Here is an 18317-nt window from a genome sequence, read left to right as displayed (position 1 = left end):
TTAGCCTGTTCCCGTTCACACTAGCCTTTTTGCGCAAGAGCTCTTGCGCAAAAAGGCTTATTCCTCATGGAGGACTAACTCTTGCGCAAAAAGCCCTCTCTTCTGATGATCTACTGTAAACTTTCTTGTGCAAGAACAGGCTTGTAGTGTGGATGCGCTGCAAGCCTGCAGTGTAGACATAGCTTTAGTCTATCAGAGTTAAAAGTTCAGGTGAAATCTTGTGAGCTAGTTCACATACAAGTTGGGGGTTTAAGTTTTATTTAGTTGTTATCTATGTATTTGAACACTTGTTCTGAAACTGTGAGAAAAATATAAAATTAAAAACCCAGCATTGTTAAACAGTGTTGTGGTTAAAGTACTGTACCAAAAAGTAGGAGTTTCTGATGCTGATCTCAATTCTGTCAAAGATTTCCTGTGTGATGTGAAGACAGGTTAATTGGTCCACACTTTTTAAAAAAGAGGTATCAATATTAGGTCCTTCAGGTTTGGGGTGTGAAAACTTAATTAGCACATTTTTTCTCCATAGAAAAATGTCATTTTGCTAAAACTGAAATGCTTTTCAGAAATGTACTGGCAGAGTCCAGCAAATTGCAGATATTCACTTTACATCCTCGGGTATCCACATCTACAGATGTTGGTGCAGATATCTGCAGCTCATTTTTGCAAATACAGATATGGATACAAGTTTTCTATCTGTGCAAGGCTCATGTATTTGCTTTGATACTGTCTCAGATCCAACAAAGAGACACCTTCTGCAGAACAGTCACTAGCTGGCTGGGTAGGACTCTCATCTTGTTGGAGTAGGGGAGACCCAGGTTCATTCTGCTCCTCTGCTTGAGTCTGGCTGCTCAAACCACCAGACTATGCTAGGGTCCCTTAGTTCTCTTGAAAAATTGCAAGAGCTTTCATTATTGTTCTGTATCGGAATGGAGATCTATGTCAAAACAGAGATGAAGTAAGTGGGTACGCTGTGGTGCACAGCTCCTGCAAGAGCTGGCTGAGCTGTGGTAAAAGCCAGCAGGGAGCTATTTAAAGAGCTGGCAGGGACTTGGGTTGCAATAGGACAGTACCTGTAAGAAAGTTTAAGTTACTTTCTCCGCTGTGTCAAAGCCTCAACTTCTTTTGCAAAATGGAGCTGTTTTCTAGCCTGCTTCACTTAAATTCTCTTGGTCTGTTTTTTTGAGGTATAAAGGCATTCTCAATTCCAAACAAAAGCACTAGGAACACTAGTGGCCCCAGACTTCAGAAAATCAGGGGTTACGTGTGTCAAGTTGAGCACCCACAGGCCGTGGACCTTTGAAGATGCTGGCCATGATCTTGCTCTTTTTCAGGTTCTCTGTCACACTGCTCCGCTGGAAACTGTGGGTATGCTTATACCACAATTGGAATGGTGTTTTCCAGCTCAGGCAGACAGCTATGTGTTAGTTTTGCCCAAGCTAGCATGCTAAAAATATCCCTCTGGCTGCTGTATAGCAGAAGGTACTCATGTTAGCCACTCTGGTACAATCCTACCCATAGGCACTGATTTCTGTGGGTGCTCCAGAGCTGGCAATCAACTCCCTCCTCCCTCCCAGCAACTCCTGCCCTCCAGTGGCCCCACCAATTAACTCTTCCCTCTCCCTCCCAGAACCTATCGCCTATCACAATCAGCTGTTCTGCAGCATGCAGGAGGCTCTGGAAGAAGTGGGGAACAGAGCATGCTCAGGGGAGGGGGCAGAACTGGGTGGGAAGAGCCAGAGCAGAAGCGGTGACTTGGGGGAAGGGGTGGGGCAGGGCAGGGGACTGAGCACCACTGAGGCCCCTTCTGAGTGGAGCTAACACATTTCTGCTACGTGTGCTATATAGGCACACTCTGTGTCACAGCACATGGACATGGTTCCTGGAAAGGTATGAACCAACCTGCGGCCTGAACTTGCAAATGCTTACTCCCGGACAGAGTGCTTATTAGCACAAGACATCCCCTATACGCGAATGCAACTCTTTGCAGAATTAAGTGCTAACAATGCAGAGGATCAACACCAAGCTTAAGCAATGCTTTGTTTTGAGGGCTGAAGCCAGGCTCATGGGATGCAAAGGGCACATGGGTCAATTTTACTTCTAGTCCAATAGTACGTGTTCGTAAGACTGAACCTTGAACTGGAACCATATTTGAAAATACTCTTCGAGCACAGCTTGAAAAGGTGTTAGGACAAAGTAGGGGTATGTCTACACTACAAAGTTAATTCGAACTAACAGCCGTTAGTTCGAATTAACTTTAATAGCGTCTATACATACAAACCGCTATTTCAAATTTAATTTAAAATAGTGCGCTTAATTCGAACTCGGTAAACCTCATTCTATGAGGAATAACGTCTAATTCGAAATAAGTGCTGTGTGGACACTTATTTCGAATTAGGGGGCCTCCAGCCCTTCCCAGTTCCCCCTGGTGGCCACTCTGGGCCAAACCAGGAAAACTCCTCTCCTCTCCCCCAGCACCGGGGCCCTTAAAGGGGTAGACTCTGGCCAGATGGCACTTGCCTGAGCCAAGCCTGCCAGCAGTCTCTGTCCCTGACCCAGTGGCCCCAGGATGAGCCAGGCAGCCAGTGGCAGCGAGCTGTCCCCCGCCCAGTCCTCCAGCACCCAGGGGCCAGCCATGGGCCGTAGACGGCGCGTGCCCTCCTGGACTAGTAGGGAGGTCATGGACCTCATTGAGGTTTGGGGGCAGGCTCCCAACATCCATGATCTCCGCACTAGGCGGAGGAACACGGCCGTCTACGGCCGCATAGTGGCCACCATGGCCCGAAAGGGACACAGGTGCACCCAGGAGCAGGTGTGCCTGAAAGTCAAAGAGCTGTGGCAGGCATACGCCAGGGCCACCAGGTGCGGTGCCGCAGCAGGGGCTGCCACCTGCCCTTACTTCCCCGCCCTCGACCAACTCCTGAGGGGTGGGGCAGTCCACGCCAGCCTGGGAGGCATCGAGCCGGGACCAGAGGGCCCTGACCCGGTCACACCGGAGGGGCCACCGCCAGCTGTTCCAGCACCAGAGTCGGCAGGGTCATCCAGGGAGGCCATACTGGGTAAGTACCAGCACTGTCCCCTGCCTGGGGGGGGAGGCGGGGAGGGAGACCAGGGATCACGCATGTGGGCCATGCCTCCCAAGGATCACGCAGCCACCTGTGCACGTGCGAGCACATTCCATGCCACCCTTCGGCAGGTGGCTCCAGCTGCATGACATCCAGGGGCCATGGCCCAATAGGCACATACGTGTGTGAAGAGAGCTGACACGCTCCTGAACCCGAGGCGGGACTTAGCAGGACGCTCTCCCTTCACATGCCCCCTCTACACAGAGGCAGGGGACATCTTTCCCCCGCCCCAGCCACAGTATACACGGGACAGGGGCATGGGTGTGGTCTTGGGGCAGCTCCCACTCCCGAGAAGAGCCAGACATCCTGACCATGGCCTCCCCAGGGAGAACTGACCACTTCTCTTCTTTCTCTACAGCTGCTCGTGCAGGGCGCACCACCCTGCCCGGGACATGCTCTCGCACCCGTGGCCTGTTCCAGACCACCACCACGCGGCAGAAGTACTGAGACCAGCACCTGGGGGCCCTGCAAGCCCTGCACCGCAACGTCTAGGCCTGGATGCTGGAGGACCTGCATCTCCACCGGGTGCAGCTTGTGGAGGACCGAGTGAGGAATTGTCACCCGCAGGCCCTCCTGCAGAGTGTGGTGCCCTGTGCCCATCCTGCGCCTGCAGCCCCCCCAACTACTGTCCCTCCTCCCACTCCTGCCCCCCATCCCACCTCTTCCTCCTCAACCTCCACGCCCTCCTCCTCAATGTCCGCACCCCCCACCTCAACCTCCGCACCCTCCTCCCCATCCACCTGGGGATGCCAAGGCCCCCTCCCTCGCCGTGTTGGGAGGCTGTTGGCCCGGCGAGACCCCCACCCCCGATTTTCCCCTCCTCCTTCTTCCTTTGCTTCCCTCCTCCCAGTTTTCCCCCTCCCCTCTCCCACCCTCTCTCCTGCCCTTTCCCACCTCCTTTCCCCCATCTCCCCACAGTTTCATTCCCCCTCCCCAGCTGTGTTCAATAAAGAGTTATTTTTGAAAATACATACATTTTATTTGACATGGGGGGGGGGGGGGGGGCTAGGGAAGGGTAAGTGGAAGGACAAGAGGGAGGAATGGGGCATAGGCCCCCGGTGGGGCAGACTGGGGAAACTGTTAGTGCTCCTCAGGGTGGAAGCTCTCCCGCAGGACTCCCTGGATGCTGACAGCCCCTCGATGGTCCTCCTGGATGGCAGCCTGCAGATAGTGCAGCCAGGCTGCTGGCAACATGTCCATGAGACACAGCAGAGTCCCCGGGGGCAGGTCTGGTTCCATGTTGCAGAGTGCCGTGATGTCCCGAGTGAGGGCAAGCAGAGCACTCCGAGACACAAATGCTTTGCTGTCCCCTCAGCGAGGTAGACCAGCAAGCAAAGAAACCTGAGAACTGTCTGTCCAAGATGGGGGGTCGGGTCCCTTTAAGCACAGACCTCGGCTAGCCTGAGGCAGGAGCCCCACACACTAAGCCTGACCCTGATGCCCTGCTGGCACTGGTTCCGGCCAGCCTTACCTTTGGTTCAGGGTCCACTCAATGTGGATGTGCTATTTCGAATTAGAAAAACGCTATTTCGAATTAATTTGTGTCTAGATGCATTATTTCGAATTAGCTTAATTCAAATTAACTAATTCAAATTAAGTTAATTCGAAATAACGCTGTAGTGTAGACATACCCTAGGGCTACGTCTAGACTGGCATGATTTTCCAGAAATGCTTTTAACAGAAAAGTTTTCCGTTAAAAGCATTTTCGGAAAAGAGCGTCTAGATTTGTGCGGAGTTCGCGTTATAAAGATGCACTTTTGCGGAAAAGCGTCCATGCCAATCTAGACGCGCTTTTCCGCAAAAAAGTCCCGATTGCTATTTTCGCGATCAGGGCTTTTTTGCGCAAAACAAATCTCAGCTGTCTACACTAGCCCTTTTGAGCAAAAGTTTTTACAGTAGGAAGTCAGTGCTTTTGCGGAAATTCAAGCGGCCAGTGTACACAGCTGGCAAGTTTCTCCGGAAAAGCGGCTGATTTTCCAGAAAAACTGGCCAGTCTAGACACAGCCTAGTAGAATGGTGCTGAAGTTGTGTTACTGGGTTATAAACTGTTACCTAGTTTTAAACCATGTTAAGAATTTATAAATTGATGCACTATTGGTAGGGTGAAGAGAATTAAAGTTATTTTCTCCAGGAAATACTGGGCCAAAATCATCCTTGGTATAATTTATAAACTTTATTTGGCTTATATGGGGATGCATTTGGCCTGATATGTTGTCAATTCAATTAGTCACTTGTGTCTAGTGAAACATTAGCAAATTATGAACTGTGCTCATCTTTCTTATGCTGTTGAACCCTTAATAAAATAGGCTATTTGTACAGAACCGGCCATGTCTTAATAGCTTACGCACACACAGCTCTTAAAAGCCTTCAGAGAAAGCCTAGTGAGTGATTCCTAAGAAACCTAAGCAGACAAAGACTTCTTTCCAAATAAAAATAGAACATATAGGTCAGAAATCACTTGGACATAATTGCACAGAGACAGTAATCCCAAACACTTCAATATCACAAGCTATTTTCTAGTACATAACCTAAAAGATGTATTTCAAAACTTAATTATGTCACCAGTTTCTCTCCTGCAACCCAGATCAATTTCCATAAAGCACTCGGGTCATAGAGTCCGTTTGAGACATGAAACTGCTGTGACAGGATGGTGAGCAGGCATTAAAAAGAAAAGGAAGTCTGCGGAATCGAAATATGTTTCTGCAAGATCGAATTAGTTGTAGTCCTTTTCCATACAATGGTCCTTTGCAGCAGTCACAGACTTTACAGCTAAGATGGAGAGGAACGTTGAGTCAGAAACATTGCACAGTCCTTGTGACAATACAAACATAGTACATTCCACTTCATTTTCTGAATTCTCAACTAGAACTTAACAGACCATCTAGTTGGCCTCAGACCGATTATGATGGTTGTGAAAGTTTTCTGAGCTTCCTGAACTACACTGTGGTGCAGACGCTCTCTGTTGCAAGGGAGTGATTACTTTAGCCCAATGGTCTCCAATCTTTTAAAGCACACTAGGGCTATGTCTAGACTGGCATGATTTTCCGCAAATGCTTTTAACGGAAAAGTTTTCTGTTAAAAGCATTTGAGGAAAAGAGCGTCTAGATTGGCACGGACGCTTTTCCACAAAAGCACGTTTTGCGGAAAAGCGTCCGTGCCAATCTAGATGCGCTTTTCCACAAAAAAGCCTCTATCGCCATTTTCACGATCGGGGCTTTTTTGCGCAAAACAAATCTGTGCTGTCTACACTGGCCCTTTTGCGCAAAAGGACTTTTGCCCGAATGGGAGCAGCACAGTATTTCCGCAAGAAGCACTGATTTCAGACAGTAGGAAGTCAGTGTTCTTGTGGAAATTCAAGCGGCCAGTGTAGACAGCTGGCAAGTTTTTCCGCAAAAGCAGCTGCTTTTGTGGAAAAACTTGCCAGTCTAGATGCAGCCTAGCAGTTTTTGGATTTAAGTGTAATCCAATCTCTATTTCAAACCCAAATACCCTTGCTCCTCCCCTACCCCACCCCTTCTCTGAGGCCCCGCCCTTATTACTTCATCCCTCATCCTCACTCACTTTCATCAGGCTGGGGTAGGGAGTTGGGGTGCAGTCTCTGGACTTGGGCCGAGTTCAGAGTATGGAAAGGGATCTGGACTGATGCTGGGGCAGGGGTTCAGGGCTCAGGAGGAGATTCAGGTCTGGGGTTGGGATTCAGCATGCAGACGCTGGGCACTGCTTACCTCAGGTGGCTCCCAAGTGGTGGTACAGGAGGGCTAAGGCAGCTTGCCCTGGCCCTGGCCCTGTGCCGCTCCCAAAAGCAGATGACATGTCCAGTACTGGCACCTGCAGGTGAGTGGCAGGTGGCTCCACATGCTACACCCCCATCCACAGGCACCACCCCCATGCTTCCCATTAGCCATAGTTCTCCATTCTTGAGCTGTGGGGGCAGTGCTTTCAGGCAAGGGCAGCCTGTGGAGACCCCAGACCAGCCACTCTCAGGGCAGTAGGGACATGCCAGCTACTTCTAGGAGCAGTACAAGGCTAGGGCAGGGGAGAGTCTGCCGTAGCCCTGCTGCTCTGCTTAACTGATAGCAGGCAATCTCCTGATTTGGCTGCAAGAGCCTCCAGGAGATCAAAGATCAGGCCCAGTTCCAGGAGACTTCTGGTCAGTGTGGCATCTCCAGCTATGACAGGTTAGGCATTTTAAAGCTCACTACTCATAGGCTGTGTCTAGACTGGCCAGTTTTTCCAGAAAATCAGCCACTGGCTGCTTGAATTTCCGCAAAAGCACTGACTTCTTACTGTAAGAAATCAGTGCTTTTTGTGGAAATACTATGCTGCTCCCGTTCGGGCAAAAGTCCCTTTTGAGCAAAAGGGCCAGTGTAGACAGCTCAGATTTGTTTTCCGCAAAAAAAAGCCCCGATTGCAAAAATGGCGATAAGGGCTTTTTTGCGCAAAAGCGCATCTAGATTGGCCATGGACGCTTTTCCGCAAAAAGTGCTTTTGCAGAAAAGCGTCCGTGCCAATCTAGACGCTCTTTTCCACAAATGCTTTTGATAGAAAACTTTTCCGTTAAAAGCATTTCTGGAAAATCATGCCAGTCTAGACGTAGCCATAGAATTTAATTTAATTATCAAAGAGAAATAAAATTATGAAATGCACAGACCAGTCAAAATTTAAATTAACACACCTGGAAAGAAGTAAAAAGTTACAACTACAACACAAGTATGTAGTGGGTCAGGAGGTGAGTGTGTAAGACAGTGTTTGGATGAGTGACAAAGACATACATAGTGTGTGAGTGACAAAGATTTGCCTTGCCCTTTTACGTATGCGGGGCACATTCAGATAGGAGCAGCTGCCAGAAAGCTCCCTCCATCCCAAGCTCTGTTGTGGCCTCTCTCTCCCCACCATGTAGATGAGTATGGGGGTGGGGGATGAGGGACAACCTCACATCAGCACCTTCCTACTCTGCCATCCCCACTGTACACAGCAAGTAGGAGGCTCCCAAGAGGGGCAGCTCTAAAGTAGAAGGCAGGAGGTACACAGCAGTGGGGGGATGAGTAACTGAAGTACAGATACTTAGCCTCCCAGCCAAACCAGCCAGGATGACCTGTCAGAGGCTCCAGGATTACTAGTAGGTCCTGATCTACTGGCTGGTGACCCCTGCTCTGGCCCTGTGGGCATTGTTATACTTCTATGGCTTGAGTGGGGAAAGAGGACCAGTGGAAGTCTGAGGCAGACAAAGTAAAAATAGAGAGATGCTGTGCATGGGTGCGGTAACTCTGCCACTCCTAGAAACTGAGCTGGTATTTTTTTCTATATAGATTGTTCTGAAGCTCACAGCTCTCACCTGAACAGGTTGTTCTATGCACAACCTTAGTTTGAGACTGCAGCAAACATTTTTGGGTAGGAAGCTATTATGGTGAATCCTAAGGCAGTTAAATGGAGGGATTTGCACATGATGTTTGATGAACTTAACTAAACGTACATTGCCACGTATTATAAAAAATGCACAGGCTCTTAGTTCAATCAGAAACACAGCTGAGCACACCTGCATGGGAATTGTTATATATTGACCAATATGTAACAGCGATATTATTGATCAGCTTTATCTTAATTCAATGAGAAGAAGATGTCAGTAATTTCTCTTTGCTTACTCTGTGACTTACAATGCCTGGCATACAGCTGATATAGTAGGGCTTTACAGAGGTGGTCTCATGATGGAAAAAGTAGACACTGCTAGGTCTAAAGCCTGTGTCCTTCTGACATTGCCAGAATAAGTGATTAGGAGCCATTGGTACATTTCTTGTGTGTCCACAGTTCCCATAGAATCTGGGGGTAGCCAGAGATTTCAATCACTTACTTGTTCAATATTTCTTGAATATCCCTTGAAATCTTGGAATATTTTTGCCACAATTTGTTTCTGGAGTAGCAAAGGGCAGCCAGATCAGTAAGTCTCTGTGGTTGGTTCTGGCTGTTTTCTTTCCATAAGAAGGGATGCATGAAGTTATTTTCTATGTTAAGGAATTTCAGAGGAAGTTTCAAAACCTCACAAGGCAAAGCACACAGCTGATTCCCTTCAACATTCAGATATTCCAGTGTCCTGTAATTTTAAGGACCACCAAATTATGCACACAATATATCTCAGCTCTGATTATATATGTAGTGTACTTCCCACTTGCTGAGCTGTTGCAACAAGATGGCGCATGTGTATGTGTAAAAGGCTAAGTTTAAAAAACAATGTATTTTAAGTGTAAGATACAATGATGCAAATATGTGAACAAAGAAGAATTATTTTCCCAAGTACAATGTAAGCAACTGGAAATAGGGATTGTGTATGTATTCAGCTGGATGCTTAAGACAGGTTCCCAAATGCACAGATAGGCCATCCTTAGATTTCGCAAAAACTTAATGGTGTATGTGTTCCGAACTTCACACTCTAGGTTATTAACATGTAAGTATACTTCAGTATCTGCTCTCCTTTGGCTCATATAAACAGCTGCTGATACAGCCACAAACTTTCTAACCAAAAACAGAGACAAACTGACCTTGTGTGGAAAAACAAATCCTCTTGCATAGCTATTACAGTTTAGGGCAACCGCTCCTGGATTCTGCCTCTACAGTCCAGCAAGGACTACCAACTCCCCGGGCCATCACCTGTCCTAGATTAAAGCTAGCACAGGTATGCCTGCCCGTCCTGCAATCACACCTTCACTTGCACATTCTGGGCTCATCTAGACTACATTGAAGTTTCAAAAGAGGATATGCAAATTCCACGAAAATTTGCATATTTTCTTCCGATCTCACTTTCGAAAGCAGAGAAAGTGAAAGTACTCGGGACGCGTTTTTGTTGGCAACCCCCTCTTTTTTCAAAAGCCGCTCTTCCTCAAAAAATGAGGTTTATGCGGTTTTTCAAAAAAGGGGGGGTTGCCAAAAAACCCGCGTCCCGACTACTTTCACTTTCAAAAGCTCCACTTTTGAAAGTGAAAACGGAAGAAAATATGCAAATTCCATAGGAATATCCTCTTTCAAAACTTCAGCGTAGTCTAGACATACCTTCTGTGAATGACAATGGAATTTACATGATTTGGGGGCACTTAATTGTAGTGATCTTCATGCATGCATATTAGGTTAGCGCACATGCACATGGTCACCCTTAGCAAATGATTAGAATTTGTGTGCAGTTACCTTAGAAGCAAAATCATGACATTTAAGCAACTGGACATCCATTTAATTTTTAAAAATCAGACCCTTTTAACAGGACAGGAGGACAGATTGTGATCTGTTATACCCATGTGAATCCAGAGTAAATTCAGGGACATCAGTGGAGTTACTCCAGAATTACTAATAACCATCAATTTCATAACATAGCTTGCAATATTTTTTACACATAAGTCTGGTTCCAGCGTATATCATGTATCAGTACCTGAGATTCCTGATTTCATGAGGAATAATGCTAATATCATTGTAGGCAACATCCAGATAATTAAGGTATGGTAATAAAAACAGCCTGAAGAAAGAAAAACACAGTACATTACAGAAAAACTAAATACAATGGTCATATACAACCTATACTAACTGATGTACTATGTGTACCTATTCAGTCTGTGATGAGCAGCCTACCAAGTGTTATCAGTTATATATCTTTTATGAGTTTAAAACACTGATGCATTTACATGTGGACAGACAGGTGTTGGGTATGGAACAAGACCATCCATTTCTTACACTCATTATCGGTACAAACTTAAGTAGAAAACATTCCACTAAAATATGGTGTTACCCCAAAATTGGAAATTGCTCAATGCACAGAAACTAATGTAGTGCTGACAATATAAAACAATATTGAGAATGTACTTTCTGCATTATGAAATTATTCTGAACAGGATATTCTCTCTCTCTCTCTCTCACACACACACACCCCTGCCCTCTTGGTGCATGTGTTTGGGAGCCTAAATCCCCATCCAGAGACAGACAGAGGCTGAAGTACTTATAAGTTAAGAGTCCCAAAGTCTAGTCAACTCCCTCTACTCCTACACTCTGCAAATCCTCAGAGGAGTCAGAGAAAATGGTACACAATAGCAGCAAGACAATCAGCAAACTGTACTGCCATTGCTAGTAAAAGATTCAAGGAGTCACACAGAGACCGACTTGATGATAGGTGCATTAGACTGATGACCGTGGCATTTGTGTTGGCTTTTTCTATGTAATCCTGGCTTGTGTGCATTTGATAGGTCAATGCAAGGAATAGAATTAGGGTTGCCAGGTGTCTGATTTTCACCCGGACAGTCAGGTAATTGCATCTTCTGTCCGGTAAAAAACCTCAGAAAATACCTGACAAGTAAAATGTCCGGTATTTTCTGGTTCTCTCAGACGGAAGACCGGCAGGGACATTTTTCCTTGCTGCATCTTGCAGGGGCAGGGGGAACAGGGAGCACATGTATTTAAGGCACAGCATTCTTTTTTTTTTTGCTCAACCAATTTTTTTCCCTGCCATGTTTTAAATTTTTTGTGACGGTATCTGGCAACCCTAAATAGAATAATCCCAAGCAGTGGCTCTATTAGAGAGCTCTAGAAATTGTGAAAAAATCCTCCAGTTCTACTTGTTAACTCGTTATGATGCTGGCAGATCAGGTCCCAGCTCCTGTGAAGGCCTCAGGACTCACTGAACTCTTACAAAAACATAGCTGGAAACCAGTCTGATGTATCTCTGTGTTAGTATTGTTAAAATAAATATTAAAGTTGCAAGAATATTTGGTGTTTACACTTTATGAATAGTGTAGGATGCTGTATGTATTGATCTCACTAATAAACTCAGTAGCCCCTGGTATAGAGTGAGCATTTGCACTGTAAACCTTTGTAGCTCTGTAACGCAGGGCAGGCCTACACTTTAAATGCTTTATTGGCACAGCTGAAACATATCACTAAAGGGTGTGGATTTTTCACATTCCTGAGTGATGCCGTTATACTGATATAGGTCTGTAATGGAGAACTGGCCTCAAGCAGGAAATGAAGCATTAATTAAGGTAAAGTCCTTCAGACAAGAAGGTCTTTGAAACTAAATGAGTCATTGTAAGCTATAAAAGGACCAAGACTGTTGATTGCTCTTCCTACACACATGAAGAGGAACCAGGTGCTGACACTGGTTCTATCAGAGTAGACTCTGGGGGAAAAAGGGTTACAAATCCCTGACAAGCAGATGCAATTGGACTCTGAGAGGCAAGGATTCCTAAATGTAAGCAAGAGATCACCATGCTGCTTGGCATGGGTCAGTCTTAAAGGACACAGAGTTACTTATTATAGATGCTTATACATACACTAATGAGTTACAGTCCGTGACTTGTTTTAACCTTGTAAATAATCTTTTTCTTAGTTAATAAAACTTTGATTAGTTTATTACAAGATTGGCTATTGTCATTTGTACTCTCATCTGCAATCAAAGACCTTTGAGACTGGGAGTAGCCTGAATATTGTTGCAATTTTTGATGTAAAGCACTGGTCACCAACTGGTCTACTGGATTGACTGCTTGATCCTGGGAAGTCTCCCACTAGATTGCGCTCAGCAGGCTCCCTGGTTTTTCCTGTCCCATGCGGCTTTGTGTGTGGTGCGGGGGAGAGGGAAGGAGTCTCAGCGCTGCTCCTGCCTGCAAACACTGCCCCCCACAGCTCCCATTGACTCGGAATGGAAACCATGGCCAATGGGACTGATGGGTGTGGTGCCAGCAGAGAGGGACAGTGGTGGGTGGAGCTGTGCAGAGGGCCACATACCCTCTGCCCCCTAACCCAGGACCACAGGAGACTGATGGCTACTTCTGGGAGTGGCCTGTAGAGCCTTGTTGCTCATGATTAGACAGCAGTATTCACTGATCCACAGGGCTCTTCTCCCAGAAGATACTGCATCCAAAGGAGATGAGCCTGGTGCCACTGCTCCAAAGTGCCAGTGCTTTGTCTGGGGGCAGTGGGAGTGGGGACAGTGCAGTGGCATGGCTGGGAGGAGCTGCCAGAATGGGGCACTAGTTTCTATGAGCAGCGGCACCATGTTCCTCTCCTTTGGCTCCTGGGAGCAAGGCCCTGCAGATCAGTGAACACAGAGGTCTATCCATAGGCAGACTTCGTATCTGTGCAAGGATCTAGAGTGGGGCTGAGGCAGGCAGAAAGCCTGCCTCAGCCTCACTACACTGCCAACCTGTTGTGGCAAGTGGTAAGTACCACCTTGAGGGAGCCCGCACCATAACAGTCTCCTCCCAGAGCCAAAACCCCCTCCTGCATCCTTGCCCAAGTCCTGACACCCCCTGCAAGAGCCAGCACCCTGCATCCTCCCCTGTACCCACAGGTGAAATTAACTTAAGTTTCTTATCGGTGCTGTTATATTAGAGTGATGGAGAAACCCCTAGGGCCTTTTTTATATCCTTGCTCATGTGGAAGGAATTCCATTGTTCTCACTGTGTGAAATTATCTCCCAAAATGGAGTTTGTCACATGAACCAGTCACCTATTCATGTCTTTTTTAGGCAAGCAGCCATGGCATACATGCTTGACTACAGGTTTACAGCAAAATTCCCAGGTGTATTGGCAACTCTTAAGGTTCATTGTCAGTCAAGTACTGTACTCCGATTCACTTGACTATTCACCATTCCACAGTAGCAAAATACCAGTACATAGTCAATACTCATAACATCACATACAAAAAAACATACATTCATATCAACTGTATAAATGAGATCAGCAAATCAACAAAGCATAAGCTTTCAATAGACACCTCACTTGTGCCACTTTGTACACAATCTGGGGCAAACATACAACAGCAGGTGCAACAATTTCTACATGTTCACATCAGAAATTCAGTAATATCACAGCAACTCTGACTCCATGATAAAACTGTTCTAGTGCTTTCGGAGTTTATACTAGTTTCTGAGGTGGTGAAATCTAAAGAACAGTCAGCCAGCCCAGGATATTTACCCGACTTTTTGACTGACAGTTCTGAGGTTGGCACTCCTGCTCATACTGTTGCCATGTGTCTGGTATTGACCCGGACAGTCTGGAATTTTTGGCTCCTGTCCAGTACAAAAATTCAGAAAATACCAGACACTTAATATGTCCCGTATTTTCGGATTTTTTTCCCGGACAGGGGGTGAAAATACCAAACTGTCTGGGTCAATAGTGGACACCTGGCAACCCTACACACAGTCAGCAATTGGGACCAGACCCCTCCACCCCTCTGCTGCTTACCTGGTTCTGCAGGGGAGCTGTCTGGGCTGGAGCAGGGAGGGAGGCAAGATGGCTACCGGCTGCTGGTAGCCTGTTAGGAGAGGCAGAGCCCAGCCCCACCTGTTTTTAAAGGGGCCATATTGTTTTAAATTTTTTTTTTTTTTTTTGCTTAACTCTCTGTGTCCTTCTTATTTTTTTTGCTCAACACCTTTGGTCCTCCCTCGTTTTTTCAACAAAAAATTTTCCACATTTTTTTTTCTTTTGGTGGGAGGGTGTTCAGTATTTTTGGGTAAACCATCTGGCAACCCTACCTGCTCAAGCACCACTCGAGCCAGTGTGACACAAGCATTAAAATAGCATTCAGGCCCCAACTGAAGACTGTACTGTGCTAGGCACTGTGCAAACTATGCAGTAAGAGCTAGAGCTTACTGTCTAACTCAGTGGTTCCCAAACTTTTTGGTATCACGCTCCCTTTTTGATTTTTGAGAAACCCTCACCCCACCCTCCAAAAAATAGCAGCAAAACTTGTTGAGCAAAAGAAAAGGAACTGACCGGGGCAGCAAAACTTGATAGGAGGGGGGGGGGCTGTGTCGCCTCGCGCTCCCCCTGGAATTTCTCTATGATCGCCCCCCCCCCCCCGTCTGGGAACCTATGGATAACTAGATATGAAAGATGAAGGTAAAGGAAAAGAGGTACATACAACTGAAAAGCAAAGTGATCAGGGAAAGGTTAGAAATTTGCTTTATTGACAATCTTATGGTGAACGGCCTAACGATAGTGGAGTGGATGAGTTAAGGAAAGCACGGGAGAAGGAAAAGGAACAAAGTACTGAGGTTGGAAGGAGGAAAAGATAGATAAGAAGAAGAAGGTTGGAAGTATACAATAAGCCATTCTTACACAGAAGATCCACAGCTTCATACAGATCCTTATATTTCATAAATGTAACAATGCATCCTGCCAATGTCAATGAATGTAATTTTTTCTAGCTCCTTGTTAGGCAATTATATTGCTGGGTTTCACTTCTATAGTAGTTCTTCCCATATTGTAATGAATCATTTGTTTTGCAGGATAAAGATAAAATGTTCTTTCCTTTCCCAGCCACCACTAAGCTATGTTTTAGGGAACTTAATGTTAATGGTTTAGATGGCGTAGAGAAGGACATTATTTCTGAATACTGTTGATCAGTGGAAATTAGTTATGTATTTTTATTTCACTTCCTGTGTGCTGTCTTCTCAATTAAACCCAATAAAAAAATTGCCAGAAGAGTAGTGGTTGAGTTACAGAATTCCTTATGATACATCCATAACTAATAAGATCAAAACCAAAGGAGGAAGATCTACGGACCATGTAAAGAAGCAGTGACAAGACAAAAAAGTTTAGATGTAGATGTATAATAAAATTTCAGGATTGTCCATAGGCTGTGGCCTGATCTACCCTACAAAGCTAGGTCAACATAAGCTATCTTGCATTGACTTAATTGCACGTAAGTCAACACTTAAATTTGTCTCCCATCAAATGTAAGTGCATAGTAACATCACTTCTCCATACAACGTGGAGCCATGATCAACATACTGTGGTTGACGAACCATAGGTATATTCTCTGCATCAATTATGTCAACCCTAGTAGTCTTCCTAAAGCTGTCCCATAATTCCTGACATGTACCTATCTGGTTACAGTTGTGAACTCCATTGTCTAGGGATCAGGAGAGCTGAAAGCTTCCCATCTCTCTAAAGCCCTGAGAGTTTTTGAAATGCCTTTAATGATGGTCCAGTTTGTCAAGCACACTTATCAGCTCTCCATTGTTGTATGTAACTGCTCAACTGAGCAGGCCTGCTACACACTCCAGATGTGATGTGCTTTGGCTTGGAGTAACCAGGAGGTATTGGATTTCCTGGGTTTGTGAGAAGAGACTATGCAGGCATGGCTACAGATTACCCATAAAGTGGACACCTACAAGAAGATTGCACAAGGGATGCAGGAGAAGTGATAGGGAGGGATCAGCAACAGTGCTACATGAAAGCAGTCTGTGGCACAAATATCAGAAGGCCAGGGATGCCAACAGTTAATCCAGTGCTAAGACTCAGACCTTCTGCATTACAAAGAGCTGCTTGCCATACTTAGAGGACACTCCACCTTAGATAAGAACATAAGAATGGCCATACTTGGTCAGACCAAAGTTCCACCTAACCCTGTCTTCTGACAGTGGCCAATGCCAGCTGCCCCAAAGGGAATGAACAGAACAGGTAATCATCACATGATTGCTCTCCTGTCATCCATTTCCAGACTGACAAACAGAGGCTAGGGATACCATTCCTACCCATCCTAGCTAATAGCCATTGATGGACCTAACCTCCATGAATTTATCTAGTTCTTTTTTGAACTCTGTTAAAGTCCTGGTCTTCACAACATCCTCTGACAAGGAGTTCCACAGTCTAACTGTATGCTGCGTGAAGAAAAAAAACTTCCTTTTGTTTTAAACCTGCTACCTATTAATTTAATTTAGTGACCCCTAGTTCTTTTATTATGGGAACAAGTAAATAATTTTTCCTTATTCACACATGATTTTATATACCTCTATAATATTCCTCCCTTAGTCTCTTTTTTTTTAAGATGAAAAATCCAAGTCTTTTTAATCTCTCTTCATATGGGACCTGTTCCAAACCTCTAATCATGTTTGTTGATCTTCTCTGAACCTTTTCCAATGTCAATATATCTTTTGTAAGATGAGGCAATTATACTGGAATGTAGTATTCAAGATATGGGCATGCCATAATTTTATATAGAGGCAATAATATATTCTCTGTCCTATTCTCTATCCCTTTTAAAATTATTCCTAACATTCAATTTACTTTGACTGCCACTGCACATTGAGTGGATGTTCTCGGAGAACTATCCACAATGACTCCAAGATCTCTCTCTTGAATAGTTATAACTAAATCAATCCCCATCATATGTATGTATAGTTGGGATTATTTTTTCCAATGTGCATTACTTTACATTTATCAACATTACATTTCATTTGCCATTTTGTTGCCCAATTAGTTTTGTGAGATCTTTTTGAAGCTTTTCGCAGTCTTCCTTGGTCTTAACAGTCTTGAGCAGTTTGTAATAGAAATGTAGCCGTGTTAGTCCTGCATTTTGCTTCAGCTACACCAGACTACCGTATATTCCGGCATACAAGACAACCTCTGATGTTAAAAAACATCCCCCAAAAATCGGGGGTCATCTTGTACGCCGGGTATACATCCCGGGCACGCCTGAGATGCCCCCCCCCGTTCGGCTTCCCCCGAGGCTTTGCAAAGCCGCGGAGGGGCTCCGGCAGCGGGACATCCCAGGCGCGCCTGGGCTGCCCCCCCGCCGGAGCCCCTCCGTGGCTTTGAAAGCCTCGGGGGAAGCCAGCGGGGGGGGGGGGGGGGGCATCCCAGGTGTGCCTGGGCTGCCCCCCCGCCGGAGCCCCTCCTGCCGGCTTCCCCCGAGGCTTTCAAAGTGAGTTATAAGATCAAGAACACACCATTGAAGGGAGCTGAGTATCCGTGGTGGAATGGCAACTAGCTTGGAAAGTGGATCTCTGGATGGCGTGTAGGTTGTGGCTAGCCAAGACTGCAGGCCTCTCATGTGAAGCCTTGCTAGCTTGACAACATATGTTGTGGATGCCATAACATGTAGGGGGGAGGGATAGCTCAGTGGTTTGAGCATTGGCCTGTGAGTTCAATCCTTGTGGAGCCATTTAGGGATTTGGGGCAAAAATTTGTCAGGGATGGTACTTGATCCTACTGTGAAGGCAGGGGACTGGACTCAATGACCTTGCAAGGTCCCTTGTAGGAGATAGGCAATCTCCATTAGTTTAAAAATATGTCCAAGGATTTTGAGGCATTTGCAAACTGAAATCGTGAGTGGGGACTGTGCTGCTGCAGTAAGATTGCTCATGGTACCGAACCTGTGTGCTGGTAGTGTAGCCTTTGCTGCCACTGTGTCGATAAGAGCTCCTATGAATCCCAACCTCTG

The 18317-nt window shown here is 45.9% G+C and overlaps 1 protein-coding gene across 5 annotated transcripts in view; it reads right to left on the bottom strand.

Annotated features, from left to right (window-relative positions):
* Window positions 1-5599: 5599 nt before the first annotated feature.
* LRRC63 (leucine rich repeat containing 63) overlaps window positions 5600-18317 on the bottom strand; it is a 44620-nt gene continuing 31902 nt past the window's right edge. For all 5 annotated transcript variants that reach the window (XM_025182098.3, XM_025182101.3, XM_025182099.3 and 2 more), the window contains 3 exons: window positions 10534-10617; window positions 8971-9210; window positions 5600-5891 (listed from right to left, as the gene is read on the bottom strand). In XM_025182098.3, coding sequence (XP_025037883.3) covers window positions 5708-5891; window positions 8971-9210; window positions 10534-10617 — 508 coding nt within the window. In that variant the 3' untranslated portion in view covers window positions 5600-5707. The remainder of the gene's footprint in view (window positions 5892-8970; window positions 9211-10533; window positions 10618-18317) is intronic.

Source organism: Pelodiscus sinensis, chromosome 1 (assembly GCF_052426305.1).
Source record: "Pelodiscus sinensis isolate ZL-2025 chromosome 1, ASM5242630v1, whole genome shotgun sequence".
NCBI classification, from domain to species: Eukaryota; Metazoa; Chordata; order Testudines; family Trionychidae; genus Pelodiscus; species Pelodiscus sinensis.
Note: the sequence above shows the minus strand (reverse complement) of the source record. Positions and strands in the feature narration are given on the sequence as shown.